This window comes from Monopterus albus, unplaced genomic scaffold (genome assembly GCF_001952655.1).
Source record: "Monopterus albus unplaced genomic scaffold, M_albus_1.0 scaffold515.1, whole genome shotgun sequence".
Classification (NCBI taxonomy): domain Eukaryota; kingdom Metazoa; phylum Chordata; class Actinopteri; order Synbranchiformes; family Synbranchidae; genus Monopterus; species Monopterus albus.
Window position 1 is genome coordinate 86,635 of NW_018128395.1, and position 22,279 is coordinate 108,913.

The following is a 22,279-nucleotide window of genomic DNA, read 5'->3' on the forward strand; positions in this document are numbered from 1 at the left end:
CCCCATTATTAGTAATCTGTGAGTTGTTCTCGATTAAATATGTCTCTACAGTGTCAAAAAAATAGTGAGAAATGCTGGTTCTAACTTCCCACAGCACAGACGTCTTTGAATGTCTTGGTTTTTCCGACCAGCTGTCCAAATCACCACGATATTCAGTTCCTGATGGTATGACAAGAAAAGCCTCTTATAAAATGACTAAATGATGATTCAATTATCAGCTGCACATTAACTTTCTGACAACTGACTAATCATTGCAGCTCTAGAGAAGATCGATACCACTCATGTCTTTACGAAAACATGTTACAGCCAAAAGACTGTTAGCTTAGCTCCAAGACTGACAGCAGGGAGATGCAGTCTGCCTGGCTCTGTCCACACATCCACAACCAGACTACAAGCACCTCTAAAGCTCATTAACAAACATGTTACATCTAGTTTATTTAACCCATACAAAAACCAAGAGTAGCAACAAATTGTTGTGGTTCATGTGGGATTATGTGGTGCATCATGTTAAAGACCCCATAGAGCCTTATCACCCCAACAGAGCACGTGGCTCTCAAAGTCCAGGTCTGCTTGTGGTTCCTAGAGTCCACAGAAGTGGAACAGGAGGCAGAACGGTACTTGGCCTGTTGCGTCGTCTTCCTTTCCTCCCCTCTTTTTATTTTTATATAGCACCATTACATAACACTAACTGTGTCTCCTCTCTCCTGTAGTGTGTCCCCTCTCTCTCCCTGTACCTTCCTGCAGGTTCCCCTGGAGCTCTACATCTCTGATGAGCAGTCACCGGCCACATCAACCTGACCAGTGTTTGATTGTTTGTTGTGTCTTGTTGCTTGTCTTTCCTTTTCTCTCCCCTCTATCCACTCACCCCAACCAGTCAAGGCAGAAGGCCGCCCATCGAGAGCCAGGGTCTGTCGGAGGTTTCTTCCGTTAAAGGGAGTTTTCCCTCCCTGCTGTCATCAAGTGCTGCTCAGGGGGGTTTGTTGGGTTTCCCCTACAATACTGTAAGGTCCAGACCTTAGTATTTAAAGTGCCCTCAGTGGATTGTTGTTGTGAACTGGCGCAATACAAATAAAACTGAATTGAATCATTTCTTGTTCCAGCGACTTCCTACAAGTCATTAGTTCCACCCAGTTTCCTTTTGTTTCCAGTTTGCTGTTGGCGTCATATTTACAGACATGAGTGGAACTGATTTTTACATCTGCCTCCTGACATGAAAACATGCATTTCCCAAAAAGCTGAACTAGTCCCTTAATATAAGTGACCCTTGTAAACAGACCCCAAAAAAAAAACCCAGAGCAAATCTATAAATAGAAACACGCGACAGGAATGGAAACATTTAATGTGTCAATCATGAAAAATGATCAGAAAACACAATGTACACGTTCCTTTTTCAGGTTTGTCCCAATTCCTTAAAATAAACATGAGAAGAAAACCTAAATCCTTGGTGGAACAGCAGGAACACAACCTGACAAACAGCTAAGAGAGATTTTTTTCCTTGACTGAGACAAAGCAGTAGCTAAAAACAACAGACTGCCGACAAAAGCCTCACACTTTGTGTTTCCATGCACAGCATGACTCAGTTTGTTTCTGTCACAGCCAATGCCAAAGGGCCCGGGCCTCTGCAATACAAAGGCCAGAATCAATGGAGCTTTGGAAAAACTTATGGAAAACCAGTGGCCGACCGCTGAGAGGAGCTGGGTGGAGGGGGCCAGCTGAACACCAACACACAACATCATCACCACCACCAGTAGCAGTTGCTGCTGCGCCTTGCCCCTCTTATCTGTCTGAAAAGCCTCCAGAGCAGCAGCAGCCGAGTCGATATCACTCCGACTTCCCTGAACCCACTTTCAGGCCAAGAGACCGATCCAAAATGTCCAGCAGCACAGATCCAAACAGCCACGTTCACACATCTCTCTTGCTAATGAGTGCACTCACAAAAAGAAAAGAGAAACTGGGTTTTGTGCAGCTCATTCTCAGCTTACTGCCTCACTGACTGTACAGTTAAAGTACTATTCACTGGTTAGCATAGCATTCAATCCCAGCCTGTGAAATTAGCATTTTAAAAGCAAATCCACTTCCTGATGTGGTTGATTTAACAAGGAAAAACTGTCAATCACAGTTTCAAGACAACCAACAAAATGAACATGGAAAACAAAATCTGACAGAGAATAAAAAGAGAAACACCTTCATGGGGACAAATCTAAACTTCAGCATCTTTCTAAAATGGCAAAGACTCACAAATTCATTCTTATTTTCCAGAGCTGGCTGAACAGAAATGATTCAACCTATCCCAGATGCAATGTCCTCTAACAAGCTTTACAGTCCATGTATTTCAACGCTGAGCTTCCAGTGCAATAAACTGAATCTATACTGAGAACACACACTCTGTCCCAGCATGCCCTGCTTCCCAATTACACAATTAATAATCAATCTGTTGTGCTTCATGAATTAGTAAATGAGTTCTGCCACAGTGTGAGAAGAGAGGGGTAAATTACCTTCTGAAGGCTGTTTGGGTTCAGCTGCGTCTTGTCTATTATCTTAATTGCCACCTGTGAAGAGAAAAAACAGCACAGAAAATGAGTTTAACAGGACAATAGTAGAAGTGTGAAACAGAGGAAGTGGAATATGGCACCGAAACGAGACAGCTCAGAAAGGGAAACTGACAGTGAAGAGCTCAGCTGACAGAGAAGCACAATTTGGATAAACCACAAAGACTTCACAGCCATAGGACAGACACAACATTCCCTTTGAGAAAAATGGCAAAAAACACTCGCTGATAGGAAAAGAGCACCACTGTTTCATTAAACGTCATCCCATGTCTTTAGAAGAGGCCTGTTCATCACGTTAATAAATCAAATGCTCGGTAGCGTCGGCTCTCCCTGAAAACATCCTCCTCCATGGCTGTTTGACACGACTACTGGCAGCTACAAAAAGCCTTACTGAAAATATTCAAAGGGAAAGATTACACATTCAATGTGTATTCTAATTAGAATTTAATTTACATTAGTCAAAACTCGCAGGATTGTTTTGTATGTTTCGATCAGATTGTAATGGCTGTAAACACCTAAATCTCACTCCACTCCTGACAAACACTCCAGCCAGTTTCTCGGTCCGACTCACCTCTCTGCCAGTGAGGATGTGTCGGGCCAGTTTGACCTTGGCAAAGTTGCCCTTGCCGATGGTTTTGAGCAACCGGTAGTTGCCGACGTGCGGCTGCTGCGGCTCCTCCGAGCTGCGGGATCGCACGCCGGTCCGGGCCGAGCGCGTGCCAATCTCCTGACGTCCATTAGTGTGAGACGTGTGCTGTGGGAAAGACATCATTTAGCAGAGGTGATGGTTGCTGAATCGTACATACTATGTCAGTGGTGACTCATGTGGACCCACTGTGACAAAACCACTTATGTACGTAGTTCTCAATCCAGACAAGGACAGCAGGCTCTTTTCCCCAGCCACAGGTGGCTAATAAACTCAGTATGTTAGGCAGACATCAGAGAATCCAAACCCAGAGGCACCTCTCTGCTACAAATACCAACTGTTGCCTATACAATCTCATAAAACACTGAAAAGGTGAAGTTATTAATATCATATAATCATCATTTAATCTTGGATTCATCATTCAAGTCAATTTCAATCACAGATGCCAGACATTTGCTCCTCACCCAGAATCCACAGCTTCCACATACCAAAGGAGGTCACGTTCCCGTACAAGTCATTGACAACTAAACTGAAAAATGTGACCATGGTGAAGAGCGGAGGCCTGTCCCTTTTTCAACAGCAAACCTTTGAGCAGGTTATCTGCCAGGACAGAGGGCACCACAGTAAAACTGAAACAACTTATCAACCATTATCTGTCTTTCGCTTTATTTTCCTTGTCACTGCATTTTAACTTTGGTTCTTTGTTCTGAATTTATCATGTGTAAAGCACCTTCAAGAAACTCTCACTTTGAAAGGCAATATAAAAATAAACTTGCCTTGGCACAAGACACAAACATCTTAGGCCTGGCAGTGTCATATCCTGTGGCTGGCATGAAGAGGCTTTTTTTTTGCAAAACAGGAAGCACAGCAGAGCACAGAGAAGCAAACAAGGTTTCCAAAAGGTTAGAGAAAGTTAAAGGGGTCAGTCCATAGCAGCAGTCTGGTTCACGTTGTTATCCTAAGTAGGCTGAGTAGGTTAAAAAGAAAACTCACATCGGTTTAAACAACGACCACAACACACATCTGAAGCCATTTCTCTAGTAAAATGCCAACATTTCAGGTGTTCCAGCTTTGCACTGGTCAGTTTTTTCTGTGTCTTAGATGATAGGAAACAATATTTTGGGACTTGGGATAAAACAAGCTGATGGAAACTGTGCTGGGGGTATTATTCACTGCTTTTTTCATATTAAAATGTTTCACCAAATAATCAAGAGCACAAAAGAGTAATTGAAAATGAAAGTGTCAGCTGTGGCCATAAATGTCATTAAGATGTTAGAGTAGGTGGTGTGTGTGTAGCAGGCAAGGTGGCGAGGCTGCTAAACAACACTGTGGGAAATCCTGTCTAATGATTTCTCCACATCCAATAAGTCTGACAGCTAACGCCAGACACAAGCGGAGTACTGGTTTCTCACCGATGCAAAGATGTCAAACCAAATGCATTCAGAGCTAAAATCAGTAAGAGAAGCTTCACTCCACCGGATTCATTCTGGATTGCATCTTTACAGCACAATCAAAGATAAACAGTTTCATGGACAAAGGGGTCTGGTGTCGTGACTTTATGCTGCACAGCTCCGACAGCTCCACCAACAGAGGGATTGATTTTTTTTTTTTTTTTTTTGGGGGGGGGGGTGGAAATCATATAACTGAATTCTCTTTATTGTACCCACACTAGTTCTAGGTGCCATTCTATAAGTCTTATTATTACCAAAAGTTTCATTTAAAGCAGTCTGTGGCCTTCACAGGGGTGCTGTTTCAAAACCCCCACCCTGGTCCTACAACTAAAACCACATGTGATAGATACTCAGGGCAGCCTCAGTATTGACCGATACCCTCAACCCGCCCGCTTCCCTCCCATCCCCGACTTAACCCCATTCACTCTGGAGACAATGAAAAGGACTGTGATAAAGTGGGACAATTAACAACCAGTGTGAACTTTCCTGCCAGCCTAGAATTTTAAATGAAATCAGAATGAAGGTTAAACATGATAAGCATGACACACTCATGCTTTCACTCCACAGGACACCAAACCAATTAATAAGACGGCACATAATTTAAGTTATCTTAAGTTTAAGATATTGTGCAGATATACAAGTTAATATCAGGTTCAATTAAGAATATCTGGACAGATACTGAGGTGACAAACTTAATGACCACAGCAGACATTAAAATTCTCTGGGATAATATTTTAAAACTATAAACAGGAGATAACAAGGCCACTTTAACCTCTCCTAGTATTTTAGGACTTCTACACTAACAAGAGTGGAGATGAAAAATACCGTCATCTAAGACAAGGTCACTGTTGAATACCAGGCACACAAGTTTAAAAAACTGCTGTGGAACAATAAGATGCAGTGTTTTCCTTCCACTATAAGATCCTCTAATTATAAGCCACAGAAACATCTACATCTTTTGAAAACTACCATTTTTCCAACTAACAACTTCCTGTAAAAAAAAAAAATCTCTTTAATATGATGCTTTCCTTTTCGGTGGTTACTCACAAAGCTGCGGTGTCCCCTGGCCGCCCGGGAGCTCGTCATGTTTCAACAGGAACACTCTGCCCGCTGGTTATTCCCATAGAGATTCCCACAACACCAGATTTTCCCAACTCAGAGCCCAGATAACCACAGAGATGCAGCAGGAGGGGGACACACTGATCTGAGTCAAGCTGGCTGCAGCACCAAACCAGGAAACCAGACCTTCTCCTTTCAGATTAAAAGCATCATCTAGACACTTGGGGTCTCCATCTGATTTTGGAGAACTATCTTGCTTGAAAACACCAGCAAAGTACACAAGGATGTGAAATGAAAGGACTAACTATCATAGGGTAACCAACAGAGCCTCGTCAGTGTCTCCAGAGCAGCTTCAGCTCCTCTGATGGAGGGAGGAAACATCAACCTTCCAAACCGGATGGGCAGAAAACGGATTTTCTACTAATATATGACATTTTACATAACAAAAAGTGAACTGAGCGGATTAATTGAAAAAGACACCCTAACAATTAACTGATCACAGTAGTTGACGATTTTCTTTTAATCAATTAACTACTCTACTATTTGCAACTTTAATGACTAATTTCTGGTGTTAATACTGCAATAATGACTTGATTAACTGATCAACAGAAAATTAATCAGCTATGTTGCTGATGAAATACACATTTTAGTAACTTTTCAGATTAAAATTGCCAAAACTTTTGCAGGTTCCAGCCTCTAAAATCTACACATTTGATGCATTTCTTTATCTAATAAGAGAATAAACCAAACAATGGTTGATCACACAGGACTTCAGAATATGGTGACTGTTAGAAACTGTCATATTTATCATTTTACAGAACAGCTAATTGATCAACTGTTAAAAAAATATAAAATTAGCAAACTGACAGTAATTGAGAATAACCAATAACCACAGCACTAAAAACTGGTAAACACTCATCACATTAGGGAGGGGAAGATATCAAATGTCTTAATCTGTTGGACAAACAGTTCAAAACCTAAATATACAGTTTTTATTTTTGCTTGAAAAATTACCAGTCCATTATCATAATAGTGGGCATGTTAATTTTCTTTCCCTCAACTAATTGTCTAATCATTGCAGTGATCACTTCTGCTTTCATTCCTGCCTCGACTGGTTTTAAGACATGTTTCACTGGCTACTGAATCTTTACATTTGCTGCTACTTAAATGACCTAACCTCCCCTCAGGGCCCAATAAAAATTCATCACATCTTATCTGCCTCAATGTTCTGTTTGTGCAGTTTGAGTCTTATCTCCAGCTGACTTTGTGTAGCTACGATGACGGGTCATGAGATTCGAATGATATCACATGGAGACATTATGTGGCTGCAGCTCCCAAAACGGGATCTGGGGAGAAGAGGGAAAGTATGGCAAAGATACAGCACAATGGATGTAAAACACTGAATTCCACAGGAGTGTTTGGAAAAGTATGGTCTACAGAAGCAGGAACATGTGCAAAACAGCTGGAGATGCAGAAAATAAACCTTTTGGTAGAGTACATTTTCACCTTATAGGTCAAGACAATACTTAAAGGAGCTCGCTTTCTTCCATTTCCTATCATAAAAGCTTTTTATATCGTAAAATAGTGGCAATGCCCATGACAATTTCCAAAGGATAAAAGCAGCAGATCCTCACAGTTGCAGCGAGATGCTTTTTTGCATCTTTCCTTGAAAAACAACTTAAATCAATCAATTTTTGAAATAGTTGGATGATCTACTGTAGGATATCAACTAATGTTTATTTTCATTATTGAATACTATATTTTTTGGTCAAATAACCCATTTGGTCTATGAACTCTCATAAAGAAACTATGAAAGAAATGATGAGCAAAATTTCAACACACAGCACACAGGCTGACATATTTGGATTATTGGTTCATTCAGCCAAAAGTCCAAGACAAAGATAATGGCTTAAAAAAAAAATTCTTCAATTCTTCCATTTAAAAAGCTGGACACAATAAACTTTTGGCATTTTTGTACTTGAAAAATGGTTAACCAATTAACCAGTAAAATGGACTGTGTAATCAGCCAATTAATTCAACAACCACTGTTCAAGTGCCAATATAAAGTAGCTCACCTTTTTATTTAAGTGAATATTTTGTTGCTTCACTATGTCCATAAAGCCGAATTTAATTGTGAAAGCCTTGACCGGAACAACGGTACGCTCTATAACGGGGTATTTCTATTGGTCACAAGGAGGCGGGACTAGTGGGTCCATATTTGGAAGCTGAGCAGTTGAAACCTTTGAGTGACAGCTGCGAGAGCCAATAGACAGCCTCAATAGGCCCTACTGTTGCCTGCCAGAACAAGCAGGCAAAGTACTGTAGTTTTGTTCGTGGTTGGGCCTAAATCTCCCGACTACATCCTAATTACTTTCTGCCACATCAAAAAATAAAATATTATTCGCAGACAAAAGCAAGATTCAAATGATAACAAGTCCCAGCATTTACAAAAATTATCGGGTGTTTACGATATACCAACAAAGTGCAACCCGCAGTGTGAAACAATTAGCTCTCATCCGGTGCAGTTCTTTTAAAAATACATCAACCACAGTTACAGTAAATATTAATATCCTTCTAGGAATAATTTAATGTATTTTCAGTCAGCAGACCAAAGTACAGGTGGCAAAATAACCCAATAAACACACCCTTATACTTACACTTTCCGTAACCTTCTCGTTGACTGTAGGCAAAGGAGTTTTTGTTGACATCTTTGAATCGTCCTTCCTATAACCTGTCGCAGTCTGATGTCCAAAATCCACCGACACCTTCTTAGTCGAAAAATAAAATTATTGCTTTGCCTTGCAGCTCTCTCCGGAGAAACTGTCTCAGCATGGATCGTGACAATAACGTTACTCAAACCAAACCGGACGTGTTACAGCCGAGCACCTGAACTGTTATGGACCGAAACAAATAGCATAATAATCTGACATTCGGTATTTACATGGCGAGGACACTGTTCGTGGCCTGAAGTCAGAGTCCGTCTGTCCGTTTGGGTTTCAGTCAGGGAAGCTAACTAAACTAACGTTAAGGCGCTGTCGGTCGCCACTTCCAAAAATCGCCCCAGGCTTTTTTACTTACAAAAAACTCTGTCTAGAAATAACCCATGGCGTCGAGTGTCAACTGTGGATATTTCTTGGAAAGATTCAAAAGGTTGGGGTGGGTGATATACTCGCTATCGGTTCGGTTTCTTCCATCTCCGGCGACCCAAAGTGAAGCTGGTTTGTCGGATTTAGGTGGGACCAAAATGGCTACTCAGCGGCTGTGCTGGTTTAGTTGCATTCACGGACTCCTCCCAGGCTCCGACATCAGAATACAAAAGCCAACAGCTAATTCTCCTCATTAGACAATTAAAACGTGCCCCTATCCGTCCTATAAAAGAGCCCCAAAATGACCCATTTTGTTGTAATTTGTCTCGATTTGATCATTTAGCATTTTTATTGTTGTTTTCCATCTTTTGTGGTTGTTTTGCGTCCATTTATGTTCATTTTACATCTATTTTTGTTGTTTGTGTCTGTACAGTTTTTTACCTGAACTATATGACTTAAAACCAAAATATTACTATTTACAGAGGCCTGGTCTTCCGAGCCCCCAGGGCTGTGCCCAGTAGGCCCTTTCAGTAATCCATCCATGGTTTAAAATGTGTTCAGATTTAAAATGCAGTTGTCAAACAAATTCAGACATCAAAATAGTTGCTAATTTTCTGTTTATCATCTCTAATGACAAGCAGCTGAATTCATTCAATTATACACTGAGACAGAAAAGCCCTTTTGTTTTTTTGAATATAATTTATAGATAAAGTTTGAGTACCCAAAAATTTTAGACAGTTGTTTGGTGGTGTGCAGAATTTTCTTAGGTAGGTGGGGTCAAGACCTCACCACAGTACTTTCCAATTCCTCTATATGACCACCTTAGCCTTTCTATGTGGGTGTCTATGCGGTCTGCATGGATTTTCTCTATTTGCAGAAAACTAATTTCTCAGCAATAACTTATTTTAGAACTCTAAAATATTGTGAAGTTTATATGTCATACTTACAACATAGTAAAGGAAAACAGTATATAATTTCGTGTACTACTACAACCGGAGTTCTGCACAACTTTGGCATACTGGTAGGTTTGACATGTTGCAATGTCAATTGAGATGTGTCCAACAGCACCTGAACGCAGCATCAGCGTGTCCAGCTGAAAGTGGGGAGGAAGTGAGGAAATCAGTTGACCCCAGTCCCACCGGAGACAGAGTCCAACATTTAAATCATTTAGGAGGAAACGTCTGTGTGAATTTATTTGGCTTCAAAGGGAACATTTGTGGAAAACAAATCTCTCGCAGAAAGGTAACGTTACAATTAATCTGATTCAATTTCTGTCAAAGATATTAACAAAATACATGTAAAATTTGTTGCAGCCAAAATCTTCCAAGAGGTAGCTGCAACATGATTCATATGCTTATCAATTAAGCTCATCTTGGACAAGAGATGAAACTTTATTCTCTAAAGAGAAGAATCCAGCCTAAATTAGGGCTTTAAAAAAAAAAAATCATTTTGAATGGGGCTTAAAGTTAGCCTTTACAATAAACATGGCAATTATTTTTGATGTCATTAAATTCATATCAAGAAAGTAAAAAAAAAAAAGCCCATCCTTGTTTCCAACAGCCCAAATTAACATTAACTTGCTTGATTTGTCCAGTTTACTATATGCATGACAAAAAACTAGCAGAAGCAAAGAATGTGTTCAAATTACTATCAAAGTTGTTGGCAACTAATTTTCCTCACTGCGCTCCATTTTGGAAGCCTCTACAACAGAACTGCACCTTTCCCCATACATGACCAAAGGTCGGAGCTGCAGGTTCTCCGTCCATAAAACCTGCTCGTCTGTACAGGGAACAGAGGATTATTCACTCCTAATCCAACTAGTCAGACTGGAAAGAAGTAAACATTCAAGTGTAGTGGATAGCAAAACATTCATTCTTTATTGACTGGAAAAATACAGGGACCAAAAGAGAGAAAAAAGTGTGCAGTCAAAATCATCCCCAAAACACCCATCATTAAAATTCCAAAGCGACTTCATATCATCAACTGAATACATCTCAAAATTACTGAGATAATGTGCAGCAAGCGCTAAGTTAAGTCATGCCACAAAGCAGAGGGGGTGAGGGCGGGGGTAGGTAGTAAAGGTAGGAAAGGCCAGTTGTTTAGGTCGTACAGGACATTGCAAGTCAAAGCCACAACACAAAAAAGCATAATCATCTTCCGAGTCTCTCAGATCGCATCAATATCAATGTCCTCCTCTTCTTTCTCAGGCGTTTGTGCTGTCACAGTCTCCACTTGGAGCTCGCGGGCAGAGGGCGAATACACCACCTGCAGACAGAAAACACCAGCTTTACACTCTGTACATGGTTCAGAGGTTTGAGACTGCAGTTGCATTTAACCTGGACAAGGCTGCAATAGTGTGGACACGTCTAACTCCAGCAAACCAACGCTTACTTTAAAACATGAAGCCTACTTCTGATGAACGTCTACACACATGCAGCTATAAGAACAGCTGTAAAAGTGGCATTTCAGCAACTGTCAAATTACAGTGTGCAGTTCTGTTAAACAATATACTGTAGGAAAACCATGTGACCATCACCTCTAGGATTCAGGTTGTCTGTTTTTATTTATCTGCAGTTGCATGATTTCAGTCAGTTACAAACTAGTTCACTGTGGATGTGGCTGCAGCAGTGATGAAAACGAGCATCTTTTTACATGTAACTCAGTTCAGCTCTACAAAAGGTCGGCCAGCAAAGGCACATTCACCTGTAACATGACATTTAATGAGCTGTGGGAGGGTGTGGCACCGTTTCAGAAAATGGTTCTTCATGTTCATGGTCCACATTTGTTTTTAAAAGAAACGCACTGGTTTAACTGAAATACGAGTCATGTGCATACAAAACCAAAATCATTTGTGCAACAGTCACGTCATAAAACATGGGCGACAAGAAAGAAAGTGACCTCTGCAAATATCAGTGATAAGTCTGCGTATTCTGACGTAATGGGGTTTGTAGTTTAGATTCAGTGGCAGATGAAACAAACCACTTAGATACACTGTCCTTTAAGTGATCTACATCTGTTACCTCCACATTCTCATCATCTTGCTCCTCCTCTTCCTCGCTGCCCTCGCTCTCCTCCGGAGCCTCCTTCAGCCATTTGACAAAAGGAGCAGCCTTGGCATGGATCTCTTTGGCAAGTTCCTTAGAGACATACTTCTTAGAAACCTGGAGCAGAAACACAGAGTCGGTCGGACGTTCGTTCGGGCTGCGACAGCTTTAATCAACTACACTATACTGTTCAGTGTCGTATAGCAAACTGATGACAAAAAATAAAAAAAGAACCCAAACACCTGCCTGTAGAACCTCTAACCCACATTAGTGTTGGTGATTTAGTTCCTTCATCTCCTGCACTGTCCATGACTTCTCTCAGGAGCTTCACTGCTTAATCACAGTCAGTGCGCAGAGTAAAATTAAATCATTTCAATGTCCAGTGTTTTATACTGCAACTTAAACAATGATATGACAAAGCAGTTATTTAACTTTTGTATCATTAAATTTATAGAAAATGTTAATGTATTAAGGAACAGGTCACATGATGTATTATATGCTGCATATTCTAAGTTTTTTTTAATCTGAAAGAAGCTGGAGTCTATGTTTGTTCTCCACATATGATGGTTGATACAAACAGGAATTTTAATACGACATCTTGAAAGCTTGTTCAGCTTCTAAATTTTCTTCCATGTCACAAAGTAATAAGGGTAAAAGCAAATGTTAGTTTTATTCTTATTTAAACACTGGTATTAAAGCTACTCTACCTAACTTCATTTTAGCCCTGAAGATTTACTGCAACTCAAAACAAACTGACCATCAGCTGCTCCCAACCTCTGCACATCCCATCACATCCCGTTTCCTAGTGACAACGTGAACTACAAATGCCCGGCTGGGACAAACTGTACAAAACACAGCCTCCAGTCTGAAGCTAGCGTTAGCTGACCAACAGTAAATGTGTCAGTCCAGTAGAAGGCTCTGGTTACTGCTGATGTGATGCAAAGCTCAAATTAAATTAAAATCATTAACTAAACACAAAGGTAAAATCCTGACCATGCTACGTGGCTAACTTTGGCTGCTTTTACCCCTCTCCATGTAACAGAGACACCACATCCTGTCCCAATGTCATTATCAGTGTGGAAAACTTTAGTTAATGCAATTTTAGGTGAAACACTCCTGGAAGCCAAATATCAGCACTTAAATACCTTAGGTACATACTTAGGTTTGATTTTCTGATTGTAACAATATTCATATAGAGCATTTAATTGTTTGTTTTTGTCTGGGCCAAAAAGCACAACAGGCAGCATTTTAACTGCTGTGTACATTTAATATTGGATAAAAGGTCTATACTGACACACACACACACACACCTTGTCTGCCCAGGCAATTATGACGTCCTCGTCCAGCAGGTCAGCATCGTACAGGTCTTTGAGGATGATGGGAACTCGTGACAGCAGTTGGGCCTGATGCAGCTTCACGACACACTCAAAGCCTCCCAGCAGGTACTTCTGGGCTTTCTTGTTGCTGTGGCAGAACTGGGGTCAAATTTAAAGCAGAAACAAACAAACAGTCAGGAGTAGATTCCCCAGCACTGGTGTAAGGACTGAGACCAGTGTATCAAGACAAGACCCAAGACGTCAAGGAGTTGAGACCAAGATATGTGTATATGTGGCTAAAGCCTGGAGGGCAGCGCATTTTGATGAAAACTGGGTTGTAGTTTGTTTTCTACTTTACTACAGAAAGAGGCTTCGTTTGTGTTTAAACAACATTTTGCTATGACCTATTGATCCAGGAACTTGTGTGAATATCATTGCAACTTTATTGTAGCGCAGCTTCCAGGGCTAATTCAATTCAGTACATCAGTATCTTTGTTAGCCAAGTTAGCAAATTCTATGGCTGTAAAATAGGCAACCTGTTTAATCTTCTCTGTCTGCTGTCATTAAGATATTAATCCACAGTGGGTGTAACTACCATCCTGACGGTACAGAGAAATATCCAATGTTTGATTAGCTTCACGATCAATTACACAAATGACTGTCCAAACAATGGTTGTTGATCTTTCAGGTCATTCCTGTTGCAAACTTAAGTTGTCCCTGCCCAAGTGAAGGGTAAACGTACTCGCAGGAAGTGGCGTTTGTATTTCTTGATCTGGTCACGGATGTTCTCATCAAAGAGCAGCTCGCTGAGGATAAGGGGACCCATGGCCTTGACATCCAGACGCTCTGCCTCAGCCAGGATCTCCTTATCAGCTGCGTCAATGGTTCCCCTGTCCTTCTTTTGCTGCAGATGGAAGAAAAAATATACAAGAACTAAAACTCAGACATTTCCCTTTTTCCTTACTTTAGTATTTTCAGGTAGGTGTGTGTGATATATTGTCTACAATAATATCTTAATTGTTGGTTTAATGACATGCCAGATGGCATCATTCACTCTACACAAACAATCAGAATCCACACGTTCTCTGTGTTATGTGGCCTTGTTGGACAGACTTCTGCACATGCACCCTGAGCGTGTACACAGAATATAAATGATCACTGCACCAGTAGTTAAGCTAGTGTAGCTGCCTAAAATGCATTTTTAAACATGAGTGAACAGACAGTGCCAAGAAACAAAATGCAGACACAAAAAGCCTCGCAATCTACGTCATTAATTTAATAGCTAGACGTGGATCATCCTCATTCACGTGGCCATATTCTGGCTTTGAAAGACAGATGTTGCACACAGTTGCAACAGTAATCTGCAAACTAGGTTGGAAATTGGCTGCTGTTAAAGACAGCTCGTTTCACCATCTGTGAACAAACCATCACACAGAATATGAAAAGCTTCTCGAGACGGCTGTCCATGACAAAACTAAACCAGCCAAGGTACCATCACAAAAACACACTCAGCAAACTTTAGCAGAATCATTCTATCAAAGTTTGCAGGGTTTCCCATACATTTATTTAATTGTGGTGAGCAAATTATCATTGTCAACTAAATCCCTAAAATGATCCAGATAATTTTTGTCAGTATCGCACGCCCTTATTTTCAGGTGGTATGAAAAGGATTACGCAGTCACTACCTTTACAAAGTTGTAGAACAGGTTGACCCTCTCCTCCAGGGGTTTCTCCAGGTCCTCGCTGAGCGTCAGGTTCTTGGCATGGTCACTGATCTCCTCCATTCGCCGCCTCTGTGCCTCCTCTGTAGTCTCCTCTGCCCAGTCTTCGTCATCATCATCCCCATCCTGACAACCACACACAGGTCAGACAACGCGAGAGGTCGGGGTGCACAAAAACTATTTTAATGCATCTACTGAGGGTTCTTACATATGTGAGAAAAGGCTGTAATGTCCAGCAAAAACAATACATTCTGAGTATAAGAAAAATGTATGTTTAGCCCCAAACTGCAGGACTTACTGGCCCAAACCTTGTTAATCTGAGCTGACAGAACCTATTCTATTAGAGATTTATGGACAAATAAACTCAAACTGCTGCAAATATTTGTGGATGTTTGTGACATTACCTAAATGAATGAAGCTGCACCTTAACGCAAGGTCAATAATCGTCACAAAATCACTGTAATATGCACATGACATCCCCAAGTAAGGAGACGGCAAGAACAAACTACAGTATATGTGAATGTTAATGGGACAAATGACGCTTCCCTTCTGTAAAGCAAGAAATCTGGCAACACTAGCAGCGTTCCAAGAGACTTCAATGCAAAGATAAAAAACCAATGTGTTTCGACACAAGGACCCTGATAAAAAGGCTTTATGCTGAAACACGTCGGTCTTTTATCTTTGCATTGAAGTCTCTTGGAACACTGCAAGTGTTGCCAGATTTCTTGCTTTCCTGTTTGTTTTTCCTGTGTTTGTGCACCTTGATAGTGGGTGAAGTTACGTCACTAACATCTATATCTAGTTCACATCTCAGTGAAAATTAATAGCAAGTCATGTCGGGCCCTGCTGAAGAAACTGCTAGCTAGCATGTGAAAAACTATCAAACTTCACTAGATTTACACTGATAGTGAAGTCTCTCTGTAGACTAAAGTCATGGATCAGCACTCGGCTGACGATGTCACTGAACTTAGACCAGTGTCTGTGAATCCACATGGCGGCGTTTTTTTATTTTTTACTTTGAAGTTTATGTGCGTGTTAGTGGATTGTCATTAGTATTAGACTGGAAAAATTCTCAGTAGTAGTCCCTGGCGGGGACCAGTGAGGCAACCCACCACAGCCTGAGGGGCGTCAATGTTGTCATGGTTCCCGGCCTCTCCGCTGCCAGAGCCATTCTCCTTGTCCTTCTTGCCTTTCCTCCTCTCCCTCTCTTTCTTTGCAGATGCAGATCCACTATCATTACTCTTCTCCTTCTCTCTCCGTGCAGATGCAGATCCATTGTCATAGCTTTCTGTAATGGACAAGCAAACTGCTGTTTTCATATCTGTCACGAGCACCAAGCTTTGTTACGTTCACTGCCAGTGTGACTGGCCAGAGATGGATGGACGGTACCAACAGCCTGGCTTCACTCCAGCAAAGTGAAATGTTTCAATACATTGTCCTGGGGTGTGTGTCAGTGAAGCAAACAACAAGACTGATGACATCAGTTCATTAATATTTTGTGCCATTTGGGAAACATTTATGATTTTGCTGTCACATAGGGCAGAGTAGAATCTACTCTTAATGAAGCACTTCTGAACAGAAGCATTACAGATTTCATTTCACACAGCATCTTGGACTTTTATCACCACTTGAGGCTAAAACGTTTCAACTCAGTGATATGTAGTACAGCTGTAACTCATCTTTAAAGGGCTGCAATAACTTGTAAAGACCACCAGAGGGCACTGTAGGTCCTCTGAAGTTCCAAGGCTTTATAAGGCTTTGTCTGCCCATCACTAGCATGAACTGAACCACCTACAGTCATGTCAAAAAATTAGGACACCCTTTGAAAGCATGTGTATTTTGTAACATGTTTTAATATATGGTATTTAATCTCAATTTTAACAATACAGAGAGATTAAAGTAATACAACTAAACAAGTAAAACTGAAGAAAAGTCTTTAAGATCTTCTGTAAATGTAATTCTACAAAAATGCCTATTCTAACTGAGGAAAAAGACAGCACACCCTCACATGTATGCCCTCTTAAAATAGCTCAAATCACACCAGGTGCACATAATTAGTAGATCGTTACTCAGCATTTTGAATGAGGCTTGCCCCATCTAAACCTCAGACATTTAGTTGAAGTGAGAGTGAGCACCAGAGTGAGAGCGAAAGAGCATCAGAGGCCTTCAGAAAAAACACTGTAGCAGCCTATGAGTCTGGTAAGGGATTTAAAAAGATCTCAAAAGATTTTGAAATCAGCCATTCCACTGTCCGGAAGATAGTCTACAAGTGGAGGGCTTTCAAAACAACTGCCAACATGCCCAGGTCTGGTCGCCCCAGCAAGAGACCGCAAGATGCTAAACGAGGAATCCAAAAACCATAAAATGTTATCTCGAGACCTACAGCAGGCTCTGGCTACTGTTGATGTAGAAGTGCATGCCTCTACAATCAGAAAGAGACTGCACAAGTTTAACTTACATGGGAGGTGTGCAAGGAGGAAACCTTTGCTCTCTAAGAGAAACATCAAGGCCAGACTGACATTTGCCAGAGAGAATGTTGACAAAGACCAGGACTTCTGGAATAATGTTCTTTGGACAGATGAGTCCAAAATTGAATTATTTGGACACCAGAGCAGAGGACATGTTTGGCGTAAACCAAACACAGCATTCCAGGAAAAGAACCTCATACCAACTGTGAAGCATGGAGGTGGAAGTGTCATGGTTTGGGGCTGCTTTGCTGCAGCAGGACCTGGTCAGCTCACCATCATAGAATCCACCATGAATTCTACTGTGTATCAGAAGGTGCTTGAAGAACATGTGAGACCATCGGTTAGAAAATTAAAGCTGAAGCGGAACTGGACCATGCAACATGACAATGACCCAAAACATACTAGTAAATCAACCAAAGACTGGCTGAAAAAGAAGAAATGGAGAGTCCTGGAATGGCAGAGTCAAAGTCCAGACCTGAATCCCATTGAGATGCTGTGGGGTGACTTGAAAAGGGCTGTACATGCAAGAAACCCCTCAAACATCTCACAGCTGAAACAATTCTGCATTGAGGAGTGGGATAAAATTCCCTCAGACCGATGTCAGAGACTATTAGATGGCTACAAGAACCGTCTCACTGCAGTTATTATAGCCAAAGGAGGTAACACTAGCTATTAGGGGCTAGGGTGTGCTATCTTTTTCCTCAGTTAGAATAGGCATTTTTGTAGAATTACATTTACAGAAGATCTTGAAAAGACTTTTCTTCAGTTTTACTTGTTTAGTTGTATTACTTTAATCTCTCTGTATTGTTAAAATTGAGATTAAATAATCATATATTAAAACATGTTACAAAATACACATGGTTTCAAAGGGTGTCCTAATTTTTTTCACATGACTGACTCTGCTGGTGTACAACAAAAAGGAACATCTCACCTGGTGGGTTTTTGAGGATGAACGTGCAGAGCTTGTGTCTGGTGTCTAGCATGCCGCGGTATCCGCAGGCCTTACAGGCTGTGCCAATAGTTTGTTTCCTGGGATTGACATGCTGTAATAAAGTCAAATAAAAGCCTCATTAGACCTGAAGAACAGCTACACAAGTCAATTAAACCACTATAGTAAAATCTTTAAACTGCAAACTATTATCTGGGCAAGCACTATCTTCTTTTTACTTTTTAAAATAAATACAACAGTGAAAAGTGTGAATGCAAAACACAATGACAGGGCACTAGTGTGCATTTTATTGGGAACATGCATTAAGCCAACACTTAATCTCCCAGGCTTGCACTACAGATGCTGCGAGACATTTACCAGATCAGTTTCAGGGTTGTCACACTCGGGACACAGCACAAATTTTCTGATGAACCCATCAAGCATGTCCTGCAACTTGTTCGCCTCGTGGGATCCATTGACGATGTAACGATCGTTTTTGGTATCAAACTGGGTCTGAGCGCCAAGTTCACAACCAAAAAACTTGGTCGGGTCTGCAGAGGAGAGCAAAAATTATAAACACAGACTGTCCACTAGTAGACGCCTCTAAAATATCAGAGAACAAAGACAACTGTTAAAGTGACATGAGTGGGTGTTTGACTCCAAAAACCGTCTTCCTGTTCCGCTCACACTACTGACTCAGCACCTCTTACATATTTATTTAATAATCTGGAGTTGGTTGAGTCATTTTACACTTCTTACAATGCTGCACTGGTTTTTGATTGCTCTCTCATTAGAGACCAACTGATCCACAGTTTGGTCAAATTCCAGGGATGTGGTGGAATGAGGAAAGATGATACTACACATGACTTACATGTTGGAGGCCTGTTCAATGCCTTGGCAACATCAACCATGTTGACAATGACCGTCTTGATTCCATTTCCTTTGCCTTCAACCTGGATGGAAAATACAAAACACAAGACCATCAATGCTCAAGTCCAAACTATTAGGGTGAGCAACAGAGAGAAGGTGTCCAGACATCATTTTCCTAACTGTTATCCCAGGCATAAGTAAAATCTGTGTACCAACTTTAACTCGTGCAAATTTAAAAGCCCGACAGAGACGCATTACCTTGGCAATCAGACGGGGCATCTTGTAGCGATAGAACTGGTCTGACACGCTGCGGTTGACGTTGACAGACATTTTGGCTGGTTGTTAACACTATCAGCAAAATAAAAGGATCTTAGTTGGGGATATTTCGGGATCTTCTGTCTGGAAAAGAGGGGATGACATAAACGACTGCAAGCGTGCTCGGTCTCTGACATGAAAAACGTTGTGCCGCTGTGGCCGCAAGCTCCTTGCTTGAAGGCTAGATTTCCACCACACAGGTTCCGACAGCTGCGCAACAGCTCTGAAGGAGGACAGACACAAAAAGGGAGTAATGTTTAATAAGGAAATGTATTTAACAGTAAAGTCATATGTGTTCCAACTAAAATTTTCTAAAGAGATCATTCATGCCAGGCTTTTATTAAATTGTGTAGAGCTGCATTTATTAGGCAGTTAATAAATTAAACAAAGTATTCAACAATAACTTGGATAGTTGATTTATTCATTTTGAACAACTGGCAAATATTCTGCTCTAAATCAGAGAAGACTGAATGTTTTATTTCAGACTGTTGGTTGAATGAAACAAAACATCTTATGGTTCAAATCATACATATTTTCTGTCTGTCTTGGTTTTATATGACAAAAATCTAAATATTTTTATTTTAGACTCCTGATCTGGCAATATAAGCAGTTTAAAGTTGCCATCTTGGGGCCAGGACCTTGTGATAGAGATTTTTCAGTGCTAGGAATAAGAGTTCACAGACAAATCCATAAATATGTCAGTTGAAGGCCTAGTTGTAGTATTTATTTCAGATTTTACACAGTTTGTACTGTAACAGCTGGTTCTTGAGTTACTGCCACTATCGCAACAAAAATATAAATCCAGAAAGAGGTCACAAATGATGCAGAAACAGCTGAGGGATAATGCAGAGTCCCTTACACAAATATTTCTTACCTTAAAACAAGCATATATTCATGCACTGCCAGATGGTTTTGAAATAGGAAGGCAGAAAAGTCTGCTGACAAAATCTAATCCAGCAAATATCTACGTGATCCCACAATAGGCAAGAAAAACAGATTAGTCCAAAGAAGAAAAATGAAACCCAGCCATAGACTTGGATGGTTTACCCAGCTCTTAAGGCCATATACATACAAAAACGGTTCTTTTACATGGAGGCCTCTGGATTCAGTCGCATAAGGCCTGCTCTTGTTAACGGGTCACAAACAGGAGGCCTAGCAGCTGCCAAACAACCCTCCCTCTGCTGACGGCTCCAACAGCAACTACCCAGTCTCTATTGGTTATTTTCTCAGCCATGTCAGTGTGATTCGACATCAAATGACTCGCAACCGGTTTGTCCTGGCACCGAGGTGTTCGGAGCCGGGTGACAGTGAAAGCCAGAGGTCGACACTATTTCAGGAGACGGCTAGGTAACTTAACTAGCTGCTTGGTGCAGAGTGCGTCATACAGTTATGCACACGAGTGAAGGGACTGGGAGACGCCATTTTGATACAGTGGCACAGATAACGTAATATTACACAATACCTTTGAGAACAGCAAAACCACACATCACATATCTTGCTAAACAATAAAAATAGGTTATAAACTGTGCCTACAACTCACCGTTTTTGCAAAACAAAGACATAAACACAACGCTGATCGTCCAAGAGCCGCAGTGAACGGTGGTCGATGGCTGGTGCTGGTGTTGTATTGATTGCAGCAGGGTTTCTTAATGGTTTTTTTTGGCTCTCGAAGATGCACAGTCAAACACCCTAAAGCGTCCAAACAGTGCTGCTGCCAGGCTCGGAGACTGGAGGAGGTGAACTGGAACGTTCTCGGGGTTTGGGGGACCTTTGGGAAAAGAAGCGAATTGCTATAATTGAAATGCTAACGTTAGCATCAAGTGTGACAGCCGTTGTCGTTCATTTGGATGGGAGAGATAATGTTAGCTCAATCGTCACGTAGCTAACATATCTGCCACTACAACGCAACGTCAGAGCAATCCTCAAACGTTGTTATTTCAAGTAGCAAGAAGCTAACTGGCTAACGATATATACGTCTCATCGCTAAATTCCCAGGAAATCATAATAAATAATTTGTAAAATATGTTCTTAAGAGCGCAATTAATCGCAAGGTGATATGACCAAATCCTACATCTAAATACAGCTTTATCGTTAGCCTCACCCGTTATGAAAACTGATAATGGCAGAACCCCAGGTAATAGTCAGAGCCCAAATGCTACAGTGAAGCCGATTACTAGCTAAGCACATTTAACGCGGTCGGGGGAAGATAATATGATCACGTTATATATTTAACTCGGGCTCACTAGCTAAATTTTCTCTGTAGAACGACAACCATCGACATGAAATTCGTGTCAGGATAAGTCGATGATTACATGGTGAAATTATTTCACACCTTACCTCTCGAATGTTCTGCGTAATACTGTTACTCACGTCTCTTTTACTAACGATGTCGAGCTAACAAACACACCGACGTTAGTAACTTCCGGTGCAAGCATTAATTTCAAATTAAAACTTCACTTAAGTTTTACTTCTTAATGTGGTTCCTGATATCTATTCCTTCAAGTAAAATGTGGGAGTAGCCGCTCAGTAAAATAAGTTAGTGAATAGTGTAAGTATTAGTTTCAGTAAAATAATGTTAGCCATGTAATCTTTCAAAACAGATTATGGACGGATTATATATTAGGCCTATATGTATATTTGCAACATTTACGTTTTTCATTAAGCGTAAACTCAACTTTATATCTATTGACTATAGAAAAGATAAATTCAGCAATAAGAATATTTTGCTTGCTGTTTTGATTATGACCACTCACACTCTCTTCCGTTAGTTTTTAAAAGAAATAGGCTTATGTGTTCAGAGCTTGGCAGTAACATAGTACTAACAAC

At 40.8% G+C, this 22,279-nt stretch overlaps 2 protein-coding genes across 3 annotated transcripts in view; both read right to left on the reverse strand.

Moving 5' to 3' along the window:
- The window catches only part of LOC109952919 (MAP/microtubule affinity-regulating kinase 3), a 44,104-nt gene extending 35,067 nt beyond the window's left edge, over nucleotides 1–9,037 (reverse strand). Inside the window, exons 1-3 of the mRNA XM_020588246.1 lie at nucleotides 8,363–9,037; nucleotides 3,121–3,303; nucleotides 2,496–2,549 (exon numbers count right to left, since the gene is read on the reverse strand). Coding sequence (XP_020443902.1) covers nucleotides 2,496–2,549; nucleotides 3,121–3,303; nucleotides 8,363–8,413 — 288 coding nt within the window. The 5' untranslated portion in view covers nucleotides 8,414–9,037. The remainder of the gene's footprint in view (nucleotides 1–2,495; nucleotides 2,550–3,120; nucleotides 3,304–8,362) is intronic.
- Nucleotides 9,038–10,640: 1,603 nt separating this feature from the next.
- Nucleotides 10,641–21,898, reverse strand: eif5 (eukaryotic translation initiation factor 5). 2 transcript variants are annotated; one of them, XM_020588235.1, is made up of 12 exons: nucleotides 21,791–21,898; nucleotides 20,994–21,221; nucleotides 19,397–19,676; nucleotides 19,140–19,221; nucleotides 18,647–18,819; nucleotides 18,272–18,383; nucleotides 15,985–16,160; nucleotides 14,837–14,998; nucleotides 13,894–14,055; nucleotides 13,146–13,310; nucleotides 11,812–11,952; nucleotides 10,641–11,056 (listed from the first exon to the last, which is right to left on the reverse strand). In XM_020588235.1, exons 3-12 carry the CDS (start codon nucleotides 19,466–19,468, stop codon nucleotides 10,958–10,960), a joined length of 1,344 nt encoding a protein of 447 aa, XP_020443891.1. In that variant the 5' UTR covers nucleotides 19,469–19,676; nucleotides 20,994–21,221; nucleotides 21,791–21,898; the 3' UTR covers nucleotides 10,641–10,957. The 2 variants fall into 2 exon arrangements, with proteins under 2 accessions (XP_020443891.1, XP_020443892.1); XM_020588236.1 differs by lacking the exon at nucleotides 21,791–21,898 and adding an exon at nucleotides 21,555–21,749.
- Between the last annotated feature and the right edge of the window lie 381 nt (nucleotides 21,899–22,279).